The sequence below is a fragment of the Lactuca saligna genome, chromosome 8, assembly GCF_052625555.1.
Source record: "Lactuca saligna cultivar CGN05327 chromosome 8, ASM5262555v1, whole genome shotgun sequence".
NCBI lineage: Eukaryota > Viridiplantae > Streptophyta > Magnoliopsida > Asterales > Asteraceae > Lactuca > Lactuca saligna.
In genome coordinates this window covers 140,369,413-140,391,525 of record NC_136424.1, presented here as the reverse complement: position 1 = coordinate 140,391,525, position 22,113 = coordinate 140,369,413, and the positions used below count along the sequence as shown (strand labels likewise).

Here is a 22,113-nt window from a genome sequence, read left to right as displayed (position 1 = left end):
ACTATCTATTAAGATTAGGATGACTATAACAATGACTTATCGTAAAACTTAAATAAAAATGCAAAAATTAAAAGAAAATTGAAAAATGCAAACCGAGCTCGGGTTGCCTTCCGAAAAGCACTTCTTTTCATGGAGTCATGAGACAGACTATATGATGCCCTACGTTGTATTAGTTAGAGGTACAATATCTATTTTCACTTTTTGTTCCTTCCATTTTCTTTTGTAAGCTTGGACCTTTCCGAAATACACTTTTATAGAATTTTCCTTCTTTGTTTTCCCATCGGCTTCCTCATGTTTCCGCTTCAACCCTTTATTCCTGGCAGCAAGTTTAGCTTCTTCTTTTTATTTTTGTAGTTCATTAGCTTCAACATCCATTTATCTAAAGTTTTCTTGCTCAAGTTTTGTGTAATTTCATCTTCTTCATCATCACTCGAGATCAAAGATTCTTCACTTTCTTCATTCACTTGGGACTTTGGTGTTGTAAATGCAAAGACCTCAAAGAACATTGGAATTGATGCTCTTGGCTTTGTACGCTTGATTTCTTCTCTTGTATGAATCTCTTCTTCCATCAACTATTCTAACTTTTGAAGCTTACTTTCTTCATCCGTATAGAACACTTCGTTTTGAGCCTTATCCTTTTTAAATCTGTCTTCAACTCCAAATGTTATTTCCTTATTTCTCACTCTCAAAGTAAGCTTTGACTCACAAATATCCACCAAAGCTCGCGCGTTATTGAGTAATTGGCATCCAAGGATAATATGGACATTTTCATCCTCTTTCATGTCTAGCATCACAAAGTCGATTGGAAAAATAAAATTTCCAATTACAAATATCTCCTCAATTATGCCTCGAGGATGAGTCACCAAACAGTTTTCCATATGAATTGTCATCCTTGTATCCTTCGATTCCGCAAGGTTAAGCTTTTGGTAAAAAGAATATGACATCCAATTAATACTTGTTCCAGAATCGGCTAAGGAAAATATCTTCGTGTTATTTCCAAACTCACATGGAAGTGTAAGCCGTCTGAGATCTCCCATTTAATTTGGTATTCCCTCTATAATAAACATGGAACTTTTCTCACTAAGAACTACCTTGGAAGTTTTCTTTAGTTGTTGGCGAGTGTCTAATAGATCTTGAAGGAATTTGGCATATTTGGGAACTTTGGCCAAGGAATCAATAAATGGGGTATTGATTGTAGTTCCTTTTACTTGTTGAAGAATTTTTTTTGTTCTTGCTCTAATGAGTGAATTCTAGATCGAGAAGGAAATGGTAAAACATGTTGATATGCTTTGACAAAAGAAGAAATTTTCTTATCAGACCCAACCCACAACGTGAGGGAAGGATCCTCATGACGTGAGAACTAGGAATCAACAACTTCATTTTTTTCTTCCAATTTCTTCCACGTCGGCTATGGATCGGGCTACTTTAAGTTGTTTTCTAATGCCTCCAAAAATATAGAAATAGTGTCTTCTTCATTGGATATGGCCATGGCATATGGTTACTTCTTTTGATTGGGAAATTTAGGTGGTAACCGTTCGTGAACTAGTTCGGTCAATTGCTAGAGTTGATTCTGAATATTTTTGATGGACGCTTGTTGTTTTGTAATGGTAACATCATTTGCATCATGTCGTTTTTCAGAAGCCTCCATGAATCTAGTAAGCATTGACTCTAAATCCACCTTTTTCTCGGGTTGTGGTTCTTCTTTTTGTTAAAAGCCCTGACCGGTTTGCCTATGTTTTTCTTTTTTTTCTTGTACTAGGGCAACGATTCTATCTTTGGCTTTCTCCAATCTTCATCATAGCGATCTACACTAGAGTAGCTAACTTGCACTTTCTATTCACATTTTCGTCTAAATGGAAATCTTTAGTCAAATGTGGCCCATTAAAATTTTCACACCCCACCTATATTGTGTGTATGGATTGGTCCATCTTCGTCATTCTTTGATCCATGTTACTCAACATTGCCAAAATATTCACCATATCGTCTAAAGCACCAATTCCAATTTCCATAGCTTCGTCTTGTCTTGGGTTTTGGCACTCACTTGAATGTTTGGAAAATTCTTCGATTAGCTCCTTAATTTCAGCGCGATTCTTATTTGTTAATGGTCCTTGAGAATCAAGAAATTGCCTTGTTACGTTTACCCCATCGTAGAAGATTGAGACTTCTTCTTGCATGTTTAGGTCATTTTTGAGACAATTCCTTAGTAACCCCTAATACCTCTCCCATGCTTCATATAAAGGTTCTCCCACTTGTTGTCGAAATGGGCTACGGATTTCTTAAGATTAGAAACCTTTGATGGTGGGAAAAATTGTTGGAGGAATTCTTCACGCATTTACGCCCATGTGGTGATTGAACCGATTGGGATTGCTTTACCCAATATTTTTTTGCTCCTTTGAAGGTAACCGAAAGCATTCTTAATTAGATAGTTTCTCATGCTACATTCGAAATATTGAAATAGTCAATGATGTCATTGACTTCATCGAGGTACTTTTATGCATCTTCATGAACTTTTTGTAGAATGGAATATCCTTTAGTGCGGAAAGCATGTGTTAGTTAAGCTCAAAGGTGACGGTAGCAGGAATTGCAAGTTGAACAAGCCCCTGATCGGTGTCCTCACGTACTCTCTTCTTGTATACCTCCATCGTCATGTCATCAATGTTTGTCATGTTGTTTTTAGGCTTGCTTTCAGGTTCACTACTTTTGTATTTTTTCTCTTTAAGGCTCGTAACCAGCTTCCGTTTTGTTAGGAGACTTCTCAACGCTTTCAAACGTGCTTTCGTTTTTCAGCTTGTTGTTTGATCGTCCTTCATACTTGTCCTTTTTCTGAAAAGCTGACTCGGGATCATAAGATGGTGGTGTCAGAGGTGTCTTTGATATGCAAGGCATATACTACTGAAACCAAAAACAAAAAAAAAACGTAAAAACGAACTAAAACTAAATAAAAAGACTTGCTGATTGATTACAATGACGTGGTAATAACTGCCACCTTGTGGTATAGCAGATAAACTAAAATAGATCTCACGTTGGGAGCCTTAAGAGCTCACATCGTGAGTTCAGTGCTTCAAGGAAATTGAACCAGTGCAAAAAAGTAACTTTTTGCAGGTTTTACCCCATAAAAAGGATCAATCAACCTAAAGCAATTAAATTAAAAACTAAAATAGTCATTCCCCGGTAACAACGCCAAAAACTTGAAGAGAAAAATCTATATGCTAGTTTTAACAAACTAATTAACTAACTACTACGTATAATGTATGGACCAAATCATAGTTAGTATAGCACAAATAGTTGGGAATCGAACTTAATGAATAGATTTAATATACTAAAATAACTACTAAAGATTAATCTAAAAGAAAACATTAGTTAAAAGGGGGTTTTCATCTGATTTTTCAAGTTCAGAAAAACTTAAGCACTCAACTAAAAACGGTTTTACTCAATATATTACAAAGACTTTCGCTTAGTTTCGAATCCACATTTTTCCTATATATGGCTACTATTTATGGATTAATAAAGTTCATTACCAATTATTATGCAATCAACTATCTGTTAGAATAGTGTCTAAGCCCGTAACTATATTTGGTATGTACTTGACCCGGTTGTGCATGGTCCTTTTTGGGTTGCCTTCTCCAAAGCAACTTGACAAGGTAATTTAAGGAGAAAGAGAGAGTATTATGGTTTATTAACATATTATATGAATAATATATTAAAGAAGAAATCATATTTATTTAATTAGTATTGGTCATCAATTAATTAAGAATTAATTTAGTGGTCAAAAGAGATTAATTGAATAAAGGGGTATAAACTGTCAAATGTATGATAGTTGAGGGTTTGGTTAAGGAAACCTAATGGGCTTAAGGGGGAACGAAATTATGATGGGTAACCGTCATATTTTCATCCAAGGGCCTTATTCCAGATGGTTCCATGGGCTGCTTGGTGGCTAAGCTGTCCATTAGGGTTTAGACTGAAACCCTAGTAACCTGTAAGTATAAATATGACCCCTAGGGCATTGAATTCGGCTACCACTTGATTCTAAGAGTACCCTAGGCCAATTTCTAGCCTCTCTCTCCCTCTCTCATATTTCCTTCTTGCTTGTGGGGTATGTAAACCATTAGAGGAGTTGCATTTGTGAGTCTAGGCTCAAAAGAAGAAGAAAGAGAAGATCTAAGTCCACTCTTGAAGAGGTAAACATCTAGATCTGATTCTATTTGTTAATTTTTGTTATTTATATGCTAGATTAGCGTTTGTAAGTCTTGGAATCAAAGCATGTTTAATAGTGAAACCTAGATCCAAGCATTAGGGTTTGTATGAGCACATATGAATGTTTCTTATGCATAAATCCCATCAGTGTAATCAGAGCTTTGATTGGTTTCAGTTGTATGTGATGCTTAACTGCTTTATTTTCTGAAAATCGATTTTTTTTGGGTCCCTGCCCGACTCAACTCGGCGAGTCAGTATCTGGACTCGGCGAGTTGACCCTTACTCGGCGAGTCAGTTCGTCAGAAAGAGGGTTTTTCGGGTTTTGGATGCCTTTTTTACTTGGACTTGATGCTTAATTTGTTTTATGAAGTTAAAATCCGAATTTTATCTAAATTAAGTGTTTATCCTTGCCAAAAGAATAGATAATTTCAAATCTTTTAAATATTAGTTATTTATGTGATAAATATGAATTATTTAAAAATCATTTGGTAATTATCTAATGACTAAAATTAAGATTAGGTCAAATATAGATAATTCTGGAATTAATTGGTCAATTTGAATTATTTATTATTTGATCCCTTATGTTTTGAAATTTTCTAAACTTGCCCTCAAGTTTTGAAATTTGAATTTTGTAATTAAAAGTATAATTTTGAATAATTTAAATTTCAAACGCTTAGAATTTTACAAGTTTAAAATTCAACCCTATACTATTATATATTATTACAAGCTTAATATATATATATATATATATATATATATGTTGGGTACTTGATGTTGCGTCTTGGGCTCGCTTCCTAGCCCATCTTGTATACGGCATGGGCCTGTCCATCCGTATCTTATTTTACTAGGGTTTGTGTATTAATAGATGCTTGCATGCATCTTTTTCATGACTGATAGATCGTGGGTTTTTACGTGTAATTTTAGAAGATCTCTTTTGTAACCCTAGAATCCTCTACAGCGAAAGTTCTTTATCGAGCTCTGTTGAGGACTGAACGTTCTAATCATTCAAGATCTAATCGATCAAAGAGTGTTTATATCTCATCAATTGGTATCAGAGCAGGAGGCTGTGTAATTCATACACATCTCTTCTATGAAAGAAGCTATTAGGGTTTATTCCGCATTAACTAATATTTATTGAGCCGTCACTCCATAATTGACGTATCTCATTACTTATTCGTTTTGCCCTAATATTATATATTACAAGTCTGATCTTTCAAACAGGTTATTCGATCAAGCATGGACGAGTCGCAATCCAATCCCATTAATATTTCGAACAACATTGGATCAACAACGAAGATTCCCATCCTTTACACCCAGGATTATGAAGTCTGGGAAGCAATCGTATCGATCAAGCATGGACGATTCACATCACTTTGAAGATTATGTTATAGGATCTGAGGACAATGGATACCTCATCTGGGAAGCAATCGTATCGAGACCCTTCGCTCATTCTGCAACTTCAAGGATTATTAAAACTCAAAAGGAGTATAATGATATTTTGAAAGATGTTAAAGATATTGCCCACGATGAAAAAGATAAATTTCAGTGCAATATTAAAGCATTGAGATTAATCAGATTCGCTCTTCAATCTGACACTTTCAGGTTGGTGAGTTCATGTACTACTGCCAAAGAAATATGGGACAGGCTTCGAGAATTGTATTCTACGGACGAAGATCTTGAACACTCCATTCAAACCTTACTCTTGTCCGAGTTAGGTGAATTCAAGCAGGGAGCCGAAGAAACCGTGACTCAAATGTTCGATCGCTTCAATCATCTTCTTAGCAAGATGATTAAACATGACATTGAAAGGAAGCTAATTGAGCAGAAGGTTACGTTTTTGAACGGTCTCAGATCTGAGTGGAGAGCTGTAGTGTCCACAGTTAAAGCGCATGAGCAATTCAAATCTTATTCTCTGGCGAAACTGGTAGGCATTCTGAAATCTCAAGAAAAAATCGTACTACAGGAGAAAAATGTAGTTTCAAGCCTGGGTTCATTGGCCCTCATATCCAAAAGTAAAGCGGTTATGGAAGATGAAGACCTCAACATGGAGGACTATGACCTTACTTCTGAAGACTATGCTATGATGGTATCAAACCCCAAGAGATTCATCAAGAAAAGATTTCCCACCAATAAGAACCGAAATTGGCAGGGAAGTTATAGTTCTGAAAAGGTCAAAGATGAACCGAAGACAGAAGAATCAAAGAAGGAATCGAAAGCTGAAGGAGATTCGGGAGTGAGCTGTTATTACTGTGGAGGAAAGAACCACTATGAAAAAGATTGTGTCCTCAAGAAAATGGCAGAAAAGGATGAGGAGAAAGATGAACAAGCTTTGTTGCTGAAAAAGATGGATGAGATCAGGAAGAAGAAATCTACTACTAACCCTTCTATGAATGCTTTAATTGTGTAGGGTTCAGTAGCGAATGATGAGTTCGGAGGAGTGGAGGTCTGGTCATCCGACTTCGAAGATGATGAAGTAAGGAGGCCTTCTCATGGAAAGGCTTATGTGGCGAAAGAGAAGGATAGCGGTGGAAAATGCTTGATGGTGTCTGATGTATCTCAGATGAGGGGATACAATACAGATGGTGGGAATGAAGAGACGAAGGAGCAACAGGACATGTGCTTTACTGAAAAACCGCTCAGCATGCAATTCAACGAGCTTGATGAACTGATCAAGAAGGTACAATCCGTTTTTGTTTCATTCAAAGTCCCACAATGCTCATATGAAAAAGAATTAAAAATTGTTAATTCAAGAATCTCTCATCTAGACAGCAGTTTAACTCAAACTCGAGTCACCAATTCTAACCTAACTGACGAAATAAGCAGGGTGTCTTCGAAGAGTGAGGAACGGAGGATGTGGATCGAACTGAAGGAGTCGGAGTTAATCAAAACCAAGGATGAAAACATTTATTTGCAAAGAGACAATTTAAAACTTTTAAAAAAGCGAAATGTTTTTTGTTTGATTGCTAAGCGTCTTTACAATAATATTACTCAACTTCATTTAAACTGTGAAATAGGGCAGAAAATTCATCGTATGATTTTGCCCTTCCTTGAGTTTAAGGAGGATGAAATCGACACTGAAGCATACAATTGTGAAAGTGTGGTTTCATCTGAGGATGTTAATCCGACATATATGTATGGTGTAGACAAAATTGAATCTTTCATAAAGTCCAAGGACCATAAGGACATGCTGAAAAACCTTTTGGATGAAAATGACAAACTGAATCTAAGGACTGAAACCATACAAAAGTTTGACTCATTAAATGCCAATTTGAGCTCAAAAAATAAAATTAATGTTGAAAATGCATCTGAGCTTAATGAGGATGATGATATGAGTGAAATTTCTGTAGAGGACGAAGTTGACTGTTCTGAGTTTGTCAAGAGCGAACCCGAAAACCACAAAAATCTTATCTCAGAAAATTCTGTGGAGTTTGCTCGCTTGTCCCAACAAAAGTCCCCGAACCTTGAAGAAAAGGCTGTTGTTTACCAAAAGGTAAGGACAAAACCAAATCAGGTGTATAAGGTCACAGGTGTAACTGAACACCAGACAACCGAACTCACAGCCATTGTAAACGAAGATAATGTAGATGGTTGTGATGAGTTCTTCAGGTCCGCCCCTATCGACAATCCTGATGAAACAGTTGGTCTGTCAGAGCGAACATCCTGGAAAACAAAAGGAAGATATATTCCAGAGCCACTGAACAAGCCTGATAACTTTGACGTGCCAAGCACTAGTGGCACTAAAGAAATCCCATTAGATGAAGTCACCCCTTCTACCAAAAAGTCATCTGCAACAAACGAACCTGTTGTTTAAATGCCAAAACAAAAGGCAAATATTCACAGGCAACCCAAACAGGTGAAAAACCAAAAGCAACAAAGGAATCAGAGATACAAGAAGAATCTTTCTGAAAGAAAACAGTTTTGGCAGTCTCAAAATGCCTATTTCTCATACTGTGACAAAAATTTAAAGTCATAGAAAAATACTGTTAGACCACAAGAAAGCAGTGTCAACCGAAAGCAGCGGTTCGGTTCAGAGAACAGTGTCAACCGAAAGCAGAGGTTCGGTTCAGAAAACAACATCAACCGAAAGCAGAGGTTTGGTTTAGAGAGCAAAAGAGACCAAAATTCTAGGTTCGGTCCCACTGATAATCAAAACCGAAAGGGTCACCTAGAATATCAAGTCAAGAAATCATCTCAGTCTAAATTCTCTCATTCTAACTCTTCTAATTCTTTCAATCATTCTTATTCTCAACCCCATTCTAACTCCAATTCTGTTCGAACTCAAAAACCGAAATCTTCAACTGATCTAAAAGGGAAATCAAAGGTTTCGTCAGTTAAATCCGAGTCCAAACCAAAAGCAACAAATCCCAATAAAATTAAAGTTTTCACCATCAAAAAGAAAGATGAAACAACGTTAATAAAAAGAACATATTTTGTTGACATCTCTCTTCCTGTAAAAGGCTCACGAGGACCCAAGAAACTTTGGGTTCCTAAATCTGCTTAATTTGTGCAGGTTATCAGTGACGAGCAGTTTGTCGAAGAATGGTATATCGACAGTGGCTGCTCACATCACATGACAGGAAGGAAGGAAGAGCTAAGGGAATTCAGGTCTCTTTCAAACGGTGGAAATGTCAGGTTCGGGAACAACTCCTTTGGAACCATAAAAGGCTATGGAATGATTACAAACGGTGATTTCATGATTAGGAAGGTCGCATACGTAGAAGGACTACAACATAATCTCATCAGTGTATCTCAGCTTGTTGGAGGTACCGGTCTCAAGGTCTCATTCGATGATGAGGGTTCGGAAATAATTGAGAAGCAAACGAACAGAGTTATTCTCAAATCAGAGCGCAAAGGTGAAATGTTTCCCCTAAACCTCAAACCCATTAAAGGGAATCCAACAATCTGCTTGTTATCAAAAGCACAATCTGACGAAAGCTGGCTGTGGCACCGAAGGCTTTCTCATCTCAACTTTAAGGATATCAACAAACTTGTCACTGGAGGTCATGTTTGTGGTCTTCCATTGCTCAAGTAGGATAGAGAACATTTGTGTGCGGCATGTGAAATGGGGAAGTAGAGTCGTCAAAGTCATCCATCAGTCATAAACACTAAAGTGGTTGAACCACTAGAGTTACTTCATATTGATTTGTGTGGTCCATCATCTATCGAAAGCAACGGCGGTAGCAAGTACATTCTTGTTATTGTTGATGACTTTTCGCGTTTTACATGGGTGTTCTTTTTGAAGCTTAAATCTGAAGCGACTAACAAGCTAAAGATGTTCATCAAGCAGGTTGAAGTACAGCTGAAGAAAGTCATTCGCAACATCAGGAGCGACAATGGGCTGGAATTCAAAAATAAAGAATTCGAAGAATTCTTGGCAGAAAGAGGAACCAGTCACAACTTCTCAACTCCCTACACACCTCAACAAAACGGAATTGTCGAGAGACGAAACCGATCTTTGTGTGAAGCAGCTCGAACCATGCTAAGTTTTGCTTCTTTACCTTTATATTTTTGGGCTGATGCTATCTCTGCAGCTTGTTTTACATAGAACAGGTCATATCTCAATAAGCAATTCACGCTCACTCCTTATGAGATTGTCAACAACAGAAAACCAAATGTTGAATTCTTCCATGTGTTCGGTTCCCGGTGCTTCATCTTCAACTCTAAAGAACATCGCAACAAGTTTGATGTCAAAGCCGATGAAGGGATTTTTCTGGGCTATTCTCTCACTTCTAAAGCGTAGAGGGTATTAAACAAATGTTCAAGGAAAATAGAAGAAACTTATTACGTGATTTTGATGATAGCTATGTCAAAAAGCTGAAGGCCAACGTAGACACAGCTAGTGAAATCTTTCCTCAAACAGGTCAAGTCACAGCATCAATTGCAAATCTCTTTGAGAAGTTTGTCAAATTATTTGATGAACCAGAGATGGCCATTCACTCGGAAGCCAACATAGCAGACAACAAGGTAGATCATCTGAAGCAACAAGTAGAAGATGCTACAAGGAGAATGAATGAAGGAGTATCCAGTTCTAATGAATCTTCTCAGCACAATGCACCAGTTGAGGGGGAGCACTTTTGATGTTGTAGCTCCCGAACGCTCCACAGCACCCGAAGGTACTGTAACACTCGAACTCTTCACTGCACCCGAAAGTCCCACAGCACCAGAAAACTCATCATTAGAGGGGGAGAATGCCAATTTGCTTTATGATGATGAAAGTCAATCTGAACCAGAAGAGATGGTAAACGCTGAATTGGATCCATCTTATGATCCAAATTACCCTCCTCTCGTCAAATGGACAAGAAATCATCTTGTCTCTCAAGTTGTGGGTAATGTTTCTGAAAAGGTTCTAACCCGATCACAACTTACGGCAAAACAAACTTCCTTATTTTCAAAAGTAAAATTCTGTATGTTTAATTCCTTCGTTTCAAAAGTTGAACCAAAGATAGTTAACACTGCTCTTGATCACTCTGATTGGGTTCAAGCTATGCAAGACGAACTGAATGAATTCGAAAGGAACAAAGTTTGGCACCTCATTCCAACTACTCAAAATGCATCAGTTGTTGGTCTCAAATGGGTGTTCAGGAACAAAATGGACAGGGAAGGGAATGTGATACGAAAGAAAGCACGTCTGGTAGTGGAAGGATACTGTCAGAAGGAAGGAATTGACTATGAAGAGACTTTCGCTCCAGTTGCAAGGCTAGAATCTGTTCGAATATTTCTTGCCTATGCAGCACACAAAAACTTCGAGGTCTACCAAATGGATGTCAAATGCGCTTTTCTGAATTGAGAACTCGAAGAAACAGTATACATGGAGCAACCTCATGGTTTTGTCAATGAGTAGTTCCCAAATCACTGCTATATTCTGGACAAGGCAGTTTACGGTCTGAAACAAGCACCTAGAGCCTGGTATGAAACGCTAACAAAGTTTTTAAAGATGTCCAAATTTAAACAAGGTTCGGTTGACCCAACCTTCTTTCGTAAGAAGGAAGGTAACCACCTTATGATTGTACAAATTTACATCGATGATATCATCTTTGGCTCAACGAATCCCAACTTAACAGCTGGATTCAGAAAGCTGATGGAGACTAAATTTGAAATGAGCTCCATGGGTCCTATTAACTTTTTCCTTGGATTAAATATTAGACAGGGACCCGAAGGCATCTTTATCAACCAGGAAGCATACACCAAAACTCTTCTTGCCAAATTTGGTATGATGGGAGACTCAAAGGTTAAAGTTCCAATGGCATTCGGCACCAAACTCACACCTTCGCAGGAGAAACCGACAGTTGACATTACGCTATACCGCCAGATGATTGGGTCCTTAATGTATCTTACTGCTAGCAGGCCTGATATCATGTTTTCCATATGTTATTGTGCTAGGTTTCAGGCGAACCCACGAGAACCACATATGCTTGCAGTGAAAAATATACTCAGTTATCTGAAGCGAACTACCTCTCTTGGTCTATGGTATCCATCCAACTCAGGATTCTTCGTTCAAGCCTTCTCTGATGCAGACCTTGGAGGATGTGGTTTAGATAGGAAAAGCACCACAGGGGGTTGCCAATTCCTTGATGGGAAGTTGGTCAGCTGGCAGTCAAAGAAGCAAACCTACGTTTCCCTTTCTACAGCCGAAGCAGAGTACATCGCAGCCGCCTCTTGCACATCTCAAGTCATATGGATCCAAAGCCAGCTCAGAGATTATGGACTCAACATGAAAAAGATCCCGCTATATTGCGATTCAGAAAGTGCAATTAGGATCTGTCATAACCCAGTGCAACACTCTAAGACCAAGCATATAGCACTGAGGTATCACTTCATTAAGGATCATGTGGAGGATGGACATGTCAAAATTCACTTTGTTCGAACCACTAATCAACTGGCCGATATCTTCACCAAAGCCCTACCTGAAGCAAGTTTCAATAAAATCCTTCATGGTCTAGGAATGATGGAATCAGAATTGGTACCAAAAACACCATCCCAAAGTTAAAAGTTAGAAGCGAAATGAACCGAAATGAACCGAACGTTCGGTCTATTTCGGGTTCGGTTCACATGGGAACCGAAATGAACCGAACGTTCAGTCTATTTCCGGTTCGGTCCCATTGCACATATTTTCACTCAGTCTCAAAAAGGTGTTGTCTATGGTTGTAAACTTTTGTAAAGCTGTTTTCCAAAAATCCAAAAATATATTTTTTTTGAACCGAAATGAACCGAGCGTTCGGTCCATTTCGGGTTCGGTTCAATTTTTTTTTATTTATTCTGTTTGGTTTTTCTCTTTTCAAAAACTTAAAATCTCCAAAAATATTTTTTTTCTCTTCTTTCATTCTTGTTTAAATATCGATGGGACAGGTTTGGTTCTCACCCTTTATACTAACTAGTTAAGCGTCTCTAGAAGCATGTTGTCCAAAGCCTCAACTGATTTTGAATAAAAGCCTTAATGACTAGGTATATACAAACCTTGTCTTCCCAATAAGGCTGCTCCATTTATTCTAATCCTGAGCTACCTTACTCTTTTCTCATATGGGTTAAGAGTTTACTGCTTGGTCACTATTTTCAGTAGAGGTACTATCGTTTCTCTTCACCACCTCCATACTTTTCTCCATCATATTTCGGTCCCATATCGTAACCCTTGAGACTCTCAGAAATAACCACCGAGGTTTATGGTTACACAATCTCTGTGTTTATGATCTAAGCCTCGTGTCACTACGTGCTTAGTGAAACCCAAAATTCAATACCTAACATGAATTGACGGTCAACATGAAATCTCTTTTTGGTTGTGCGATTCTTATGAAATTGTTATTTACCATAACATTTCTTCCCTTAGAATCCAGTTTAATTTTTTTTGAGATTTCACCATCACACATCTTAAATAAGTCACTATATATATAATCCAGCCTACTTGTTCAACAGACCACATCGGTCTCACAAGTACTTCATTTAGTCTTAGTCTTATGTCAAGGTCCGGAATTCTAAACTGAAGCGAAAGCCACCCTTTTAAGCCTTATAAAAAGATGCCTTTCAACACTTCTTAGAAAGTGATTGATTGTAATTCAACGGGAATCCATACAAACACTTTAAGGTCTCTCTTGACCTTAAAGAAAGTGATTCGTGCCTGGGATCAACTGTTTTGTGTCTATATTGACATCACAAATTCCCACATATATCTCGCTTTATTTCCTTATCTTTCACACTCTATGCACGAAAATCTTTGATTTTCCAAAAATCTCGTTCGGTTCCATTATAATCTTATGTTTGGATGACAGCTATTAAACAGATAAGATGCTGACTCAGCCGACAGAGTAACGGCCTCAATAGTGAGGTGACGGGCACGCGTGCAAAACGGAACAGTTCTTCTCTATCATGCGTAATCATCGGGGGTGCCAACCGTCGCGCTTCTGTCAAATATGAAACCTTTTCGTGTATCAAGAAGATTTGGGGGATGATCTTTCTCTCTCCTCTACCCACAGTATAAAAGGAATACATCTGCTTCATTCCAAACTTACCACCATCAAAAACTCAAACGAGCAAAATCAGGCGATTTCTACTTTACTGTTCATCATCTTCTACATTCAAGAATGGCAGATTCTTCATCTGTTCAGGAAACCTCTTCCCGCACCAACATTCTTCCCATCCGTGCTTAACAAAGCCTGGTGACCGATCTAAACCCTAAAGCTTACGAGAATTATATGTATCCCATGGTGGAGTGTCTCAAATACTCTCCATTGGTGCTCGCTCTTTCCAAGGTCGAGATTGTGTCCATGGAATCCCTTTCCCAGGTCTTCTCCACTGCCCATTATGATAGATCAGTGGATCGAATCTACTTTGATCTTCTTTCTCACAAGACCTCCATCCCCAAGCAACGATTCTGTTGGCTCCTAGGTTTTGAAGCTGATGAATCTAGGGTTAATCCCGATCCATCACCGTTGGACAATTATTTTCGATGTTCTACAACATGGGCTACACGGAGATTCTCACGACGGTCACTAAGTTCAAGAAGTCGTGTCTCCCTCCTCCATGGAATGGTTTCTTCACCATTCTGTTCAAAGGGATCTCTGAGCGTAGTTCTGGTTCTGATGGGGCCAGCAAGTTGTTCATGACCATTCTCTATGGTCTATATCACGGCGTCAACCTCGACTATGGATTGGTTCTCTGGCAGCAACTCATTCAGAGCCTAGCCTCCTCCTCTCGCCACACTGAGGTGTCCTACGCCAGATTCTGGATGCTCATCACCAAGTGGGCCATGGATAAACGTCATGTTCCAACTGTTGCAAGTTCCCTTCTCTCCACCATCAGTGTCTTCCACACCACCAAGATCATTGTTACCGATCCGACCAAGTTTTCTTTCGTCGGATCCATTCCGGATTCTATGTCCCCTGGGGTGTCCAAGGAGAGCGTCATAATGAAGGCCTACAAGGCCTTTCGTCCTTCTGGTCCAAGGGAACTTTCTGCAGAAATGGTTCAGTCCATTAATGATGCAGATAAACCTGCTGCTAGAGGGAAGAAACCCGAGAAAGTGAAGATCAAGAAAGCAGCAAAGGGGGCAAAGGGTCCTTCTCCTAAGAAGCGAAAACCCTCAAAGACAGATATTTCCCCACCAGCGAAGAAGAAGAAAGTACAGCCGAAGAGGAAAATTATTCTCTCTTCTTCCTCCAGTGATTCAGAAGATAACCATTCTGACTCAGATGAGTCAGCAAGAGGCGAAACTCCTCCTTACTCGCCTGCACATGAGGTACATGTTTCATCAAAACCTCCTTCCCCTTCTCCTATAACCACCTCTTCCATTCCCACCGTAACCTCTTCCATTCCCATCATAACCTCCTCCATTTCCATTCCCTCCATATCTAACCCTATTTCTATTCCCCCCATAACTACCTCTACTTCTCTTCCAACCACAACAGCTTCCATTCCCCCACCACTTTTCACAGAAGCCACCAAAACTACCACCAATGAGGTTCCAACCAACGTATCTGATACGGGGGTTCCAACTTCACAACCCGAACCCACTTCCGTTCCCGAACCCACTACCACTACCGAACCACCCACCGCACCCTTATCTCCCACTCCATCTGCTGAAACCGAAACTTTTTTGGGAGGGGAGGATACTGTTTTTGATTCCATCTACTACAGCCCCTACCAACTTCAAAGTGATGATGATGATGATGCTCCAGTTACTAAAAAGCACATCAAGGAACTCCATGAGAAGATTGACAATCTTGTGGCTTCTTCCTCTTCCTCAACATCTCACTTTTTAGAGGCTACCATTCAGGGGATGGTGGAATCTCTCTCCAAAGCACACGAAGCCTCTATCAGCTCAGCTGCTGCTGCCATTGATAAATCCACGAAGGCTAGTGTTGTTGCAACCAAAAAAGTCGAAAAACTATTTCAAGACGCCTAGATCTGGCTGGAGTCTTTGCAGGCGGCATTAGAGACAAACACTAAGAAGATTCGCACCGTTGTGGAGAATTTGGTCCACTCCTTCGAAACCGAAAAAGACCAATTTGCCAGGTTCCACTAGAAACTCAAATAAGACAATCAATCCTTTTAGTCTTCGGTTGCGGATCGTCTTCTTTCCTTCCAAGCCACTCTTGCCGCCGAATCCACCACAAAGGAAGAGCTTGCTCGAAAGTCTTCCGAGCTTACTCTGGCAACTCATCAGCTCTCCCAAGCCGAGAAGGAGATCGATTCTCTTCGGTCTGAGAAAGCTGTGTTCAGGAGTTGTGTTTCAGATGTCCACGGAGCTTTGTCCAATATTATCGAAGCCCATGATCCGATTCTTAACTATTCGGTGAGGCGTTCTCTTGCAGAAAAGCTCGCTCCTGCTCTTTCCCTTCTTATCCGTATTGAAGGCATTTCTGAGCAGGAGGATCATCTGAAACAAGGGGGAGAAAAGAAGTCCACAGCTCAAACGAAACCCCCTCCATGTTCCAAACCTCAATCACTTCCATTTTCATCACTTGTCCCTCCGAAAGCACCCAAACCAACACCTGTTCCTACATCAGGTTTGAGTGCTCAAACCAAAGCCAAACAATTTGTTGATGACAGTGATGATCAAGAACCGATTGTCAGCTTAGTCAGGAAACAGACCAGAGAGAGAGCTGGATGAAAACGCTCGCATCGTCAGGGAAGTCGAGGCCAAGGAGAGGAAGATAAAGGAGGCTCATGATCTCCTTGAAAGCAGGAAAACTTTATTTCCTCCTTGGACTCTCGAAGTGCTTATCAAAGAATCCATTGAGTCCCCTTGCACTCTTTGGTTAGAACCGGTCATCTCCTTAGACCGTGTCAATTCGGTCGATTCCCAGTTCGACATGCCCCTGACCTGAAAGGCCTTCATCTTCCATGCATTCGCTCATATAGCTTAAGTTCCCCATCCTCACCCGAAGGTGAATAGGGAGCTTATAGACTATTATCTGAGGACCGCTCAACCTCAGTACCAGACATGGAGCGCACAGAAGATAACCAACTTTCGGGTTCTCAAACCAGTCGGTTCTACAAGCGATATAAACCGAATGAAGATGGGAAAGATTGATCCAAAACAGAACTCAGTCATGTTCACCAGGGCAGAAGGTCAGAAATGCCTTTTTGCTTTGGCTGACAAACATCTTTATACCACTACCTGTTTGGAGCATGTTCTGGGTATCATCAATCGGTGCAAGCAGAACTCGGATAGTGATAAAAAGTACTTCAATGATATGATAAATTGGTACATTCACTTCCAACAAACACTTCTTGCAATCATCCCCTGCCTGTTCAAGACCGTAAAGAAAGCCAGTGCCGCGGGGGTAAGGAAGCTGGAGTGAGGTCTCGATCCAATTGATGCAAAGGGGGAGATTGTTGGGTACTTGATGTTGCGTCTTAGGCTCGCTTCCTATCCCATCTTGTATACGGCATGGGCCTGTCCATCCGTATCTTATTTTACTAGGGTTTGTGTATTAATAGATGCTTGCATGCATCTTTTTCATGACTGATAGATCGTGGGTTTTTACGTGTAATTTTAGAAGATCTCTTTTGTAACCCTAGAATCCTCTACATCGGAAGTTCTTTATCAAGCTCTGCTGAGGATTGAACGTTCTAATCATTCAATACATTCAAATCCATTCTTGAGTATTGTTTCATTGTTTTACTTTCATTATCTACCTGTTGCAAAGATCTAATCGATCAAAGAGTGTTTATATCTCATCAATGTATAACTTAAAATGCTAGTCTTACCGTTAGTAGGCCTCATTCACGAAGCCGGTCTATAAGGTGGGTATAAGGTTGCTGCCTATAAAATGGCGCTTAATGGGTGTACACTCACACCTACCGCTTGCTTGACTGGTGGAGGGTCGTTAGCCGAACGGGTAGGATAGGACAACCCTCTCCTCATTAAAAGTATAATGTAAATTATAAAGTAACTACATGTTTTACAAATTCCCATTCCTAGTTACTTTAGGGTAAAATGTGAAAATGATGCTAATCCATGGAATTACACTTCGTACCCTTGTCAATCATTGATGGAGCGCATGTGGTTAACCGGCACATCAATTTGGGGATGACATTAGTAGCGAAGGGTGACTCGATGTTTGTCATAGATCAATGGAGCATGTGTGGTTTACCAGCACATTGATTAGGTTATAAAGACATTGAGTGCATCACGTTGATTTGCATGGTTATTCAAAAATTTGTTTGCGATCCTCGGCATCCCAGTCGCAAATTTGAAATGCATATAGAGATTTAAACACACCATTGAAAAGTTCAATGGATCTCAAAGATCTATGAGTTTTCAATCCATTTAAAACCTAAATTGCTTTTTCGTTTTTCATGGTGAGAATTAGTGAATCGTCATTCACTTACCTTCAAATTATTTACTTTAAGAGTACGACATCCCTTTCTAAGTTGTAAATAATGTTGTTGGATCCTAGCCCTAATTTCTCATTTGGGTTTTTAATTAGGGGTTCATTTCTAATCAAACTTTTGTTCCTTTCTTTTTCAGATGTCTGCAAACAACAACAACAACAACGCTTCTGGGTCATTCTCGTTGATGAACTTGTGTCAGAAAGTGACATTTGATGGTTCAAACTTCAACGAGTGGATGAGGTATATTCGCATGATCACACGCTACGAGGACAAGGAATATGTCCTCGATGAAAAGCTTGAGAAGATCATCCCAGATGTTGCTACTCCTGAGGAATTAGCCGCCTTTGAGGCCCACGAACATGATGCCACGAAAGTTCACTGCATCATGCTGGCCACCATGAACCTCGAACTCCAAAAGTCCTATGAGGATATGTATCCATATGAAATGCATCAGGATTTGCTGTACAGGTATCACCAGAGCGCGAGGAAAGAGCGCTATGAGATCATTACTAACATGATCACCGCTAAGATGGGGAGTGGAGAATCCCTAACGTCTCATTTGCAGAAAATGCAGAGGTATGTTGATCGTCTTCTCAAACTTAATGTTAAGTTTGATGAGGATTTGGCTATTGACATAATCCTCCACTCCTTGCCCTCCTGCTACAATCAGTTTAGGATGACCTACCATATGATCAAAGAGGAGGTCTCCTTGAGCAAGCTCCAAGGACTCTTGAGGACTTCTGAGAGCAACCTCAAAGACAAATCCATTGCATCGTCCCTTGCTGTGGCCGCTCCTTTGATGGCGATAGGTCAACGAAATGGTAAAAAGAGGAAGGCTCCATGTTAGAGCCACCATAAGGGGAAACCCCATGATGGTTCGTCCTCAAGTGGGACCAAAGCTGGCCCTGCTAAACCCTCTTCCGATCCAAAAGAAGCAGAGTGCTTCTATTGCCACCAAAAGGGCCACTGGAAGCGAAGTTGCCCACAATATCTGCGGGACATAAGAGATGGGAAGATCAAGCCCACATTCGCAGGTATGTATTCTATTAAATCTAATACCTCATCATTTTCTACTTCATGGGTTCTTGATACAGGGTGTGGTTACCACATTTGTTCTGATATGCAGGGCCTAAAAAGAAGTAGGGAGATGGAACATGGGAAGATGACCTGATTATGGGAAACAGAAGATCGTCTCCTGTGACCAAAGTCGATGTTTATTCTTTAGTGTTGAGTAATGGGTTAGGAATAGATTTAGAAAATTGCTGTTATTCGCCAGATATGGCAAGAAACATTATTTCTTTTCACGAGTTGTTTAGACAAGGTTTCAAATATTCTTTTGATAATAGTAATGGTTCTATTAACGTTTATTTGAATGGTGTCTTTTATTTCAATGCATTACCTTGTAATGGTATTTATGAATTTGTGATGATTGTTGATAATTTTGGAAATAATGTTTTGAATATTGATTCGTATACTAGTCTAGACAAAGCATGCTTGTGGCATTGTCGCCTTGGCCATGTCAACAAGAAACGCATAGCCCAACTCCAAAAGGATGGAGTGTTGGAGTCATTCGAACATAGGGACGATGACGCTTGTCAGTCTTGTTTACTTGGGAAAATGACCAAGCCACCCTTTACTGGAACTTATGAAAGGGGTGAGGGTTTATTGGATCTCATACACACCGATGTGTTTGGGCCCTTTAGATCGACCACAAGGGATGCTTGCCGCTTCTACGTAACTTTTACAGATGATTATAGCAGATATGGATATATCTACTTGATCAAGCAAAAGTCGGAAACCTTTGAAAAGTTCAAAGAGTTTAAGAATGAAGTGGAGAATCAACTGGGCAAGAAAATCAAGATGCTTCGGTCAGACCGAGGATGAGAGTACCTAAGTCTTGAGTTTCACGATTATCTAAAAGAATGCAGAATCGTTTCGCAATTGACGCCTCTGAGGACGCCACAATTGAATGGTGTGGCTGAGAGGCATAATCGGACCTTGTTGGACATGGATCGTTCTATGATGAGTCGGACTTCGTTACCAATAACTTTCTGGGGGTATGCCTTAAAGACTGCCGCCCACATACTTAACTTAGTTCCCACCAAGAAGGTTTTCAAGACTCTTCACGAGATGTGGACAGGGAAGGCTCCCTCGTTGGCACATATCAAGGTTTGGGGTTGCGACGCTTTCTTAAGACGAGAGACTCACGACAAACTAGAACCTCGTAGTGAGAAGTGTTATTTCATCGGCTATCCGCAGAAGTCTTTTGGCTACCTTTTCTATAGACCGAGTGATAATGTTGTCTTCATTGCTAGAAGAGGGGTTTTCTGAGACAGAGAATTGATAGGCCAAGAAGACAGTGGGAGGCAAATTGAACTTGAAGAAATTCAAGATCAAAGCGATGAAGGAACCTCTGACACTGCCACTCAACTTGAGGAGGAAACTCCTGTTGAACCTGTTGACGAGTCCCTACCTCTTCGACGTTCCACTAGGGCTAGTGTTCCACCCCAGTTTTATGGTTTTCATATTACTACTGAAGGGGATACATTTATTAGTGATAGTACCTATCTTATGTTGACGAGTCCCTATCTTATGTTGGTTATTTATCTATTGTTTTCATATTACTCCTGTTGAACCTGTTGACGAGTCCCTATCTTATGTTGGTTATTTATCTATTATTTCCATTTTGCATGTTTTGACTTCCTGAATGATATGATTATTCAAAAGGTGCACAGTCGGTCATATTTTGGAAGTAGATATGAATGAAGACTATCATGAATTGTTGGTAGATTGTCTAAAAGGTTTTAGACATAGCAAAGGTTTGCTGCAAAGTTCATGAGTGCTTATGAATATGAGTTGAGCATTGGATTAAACCCGAGTTTGTTGTATCACTTGGTGGTGTTTTATCTTTTGTGATCGCAAAGTGATAACATCATATAGTCTTAAAACTTAGAGATATGGTTGTTGTTTGTTGGTTGGTTATACATTGATAATGTGTAAACGCATCAGTAACTTGATGTTATAAAATACATTATTGTGTGTGATCCATTAGTAAATAATAGATGCATATGAGTCGAAGTTGATATGTTCCTTTTATTCTATGAGAATAAAAGTGATATATTGGCCACTTGATGATTTGGTTTGACTTATGTGTCGGGCCCGGTCAGAATGAAGTTGATGTGTTCAACTAAAATTCTATGTCAAACAAATCGGAAATCAAGGAACTTTTGCTGGACAATAAGCATTGTTAGCATGATATCCGGAATAGAGGATTATACGATCCCTTATCTAAAGGACAAGTTGATCAGAGTTGCCAGCGAAGTATCAGAGCTACGATTGCTAATCGGATTCTGAAGTCATATGTGAGATATAGTTACTAGACTTATCCAAGTGGGAGACTATTGGAATAGTGTCTAAGCCTGTAACTATATTTGGTATGTACTTGACCCGGTTCTGCATGGTCCTTTTTGGGTTGCCTTCTTTTTAGGTTGCATTCTCCAAAGAAACTTGACAAGGTAATTTAAGGAGAAAGAGAGAGTTTTATGATTTTTTAATATATTATAAAAATAATATATTAAAGGAGAAATCATATTTATTTAATTAGTATTGGTCATATATTAATTAAGAATTAATTTAGTGGTCAAAAGAGATTAATTGAATAAAGGGGTATAAACTGTCAAATGTATGATAGTTGAGCTTTTGGTTAAGGAAACCTAATGGGCTTAAGGGGGAACGAAATTATGATGCATAACCATCATATTTTCATCCAAGGGCCTTATTCCAGAAGGTTCCATGGACTGCTTGGTGGCTAAGCTGTCCATTAGGGTTTAGACTGAAACCCTAGTAACCTATAAGTATAAATATGACCCCTAGGGCATTGAATTCGACTACCACTTGATTCTAAGAGTACCCTAGGCCGATTTCTAGCCTCTCTCTCTCCCTATCTCATATTTCCTTATTGCTTGTGGGGTTTGTGAACCATTAGAGGAGTTGCATTTGTGACTCTAGGCTCAATAGAAGAAGAAAGAGAAGATCTAAGTCAGCTCTTGAAGAGGTAAACATCTAGATCTGATTCTATATGTTAATTTT

General features: G+C 39.5%; 1 protein-coding gene across 1 annotated transcript; it reads right to left on the bottom strand.

The window, feature by feature from the left end:
* Window positions 1-572: 572 nt before the first annotated feature.
* LOC145010147 (uncharacterized) lies at window positions 573-1,037 on the bottom strand. Its single transcript, XM_078968724.1, has one exon. It carries the CDS (start codon window positions 1,035-1,037, stop codon window positions 573-575), a length of 465 nt encoding a protein of 154 aa, XP_078824850.1.
* Between the last annotated feature and the right edge of the window lie 21,076 nt (window positions 1,038-22,113).

What these genes read in the sequence shown, in the direction of transcription:
- LOC145010147 (XM_078968724.1), bottom strand. Translation starts at nt 1,037, where the DNA reads ATGGGAGATCTCAGACGGCTTACACTTCCATGTGAGTTTGGAAATAAC.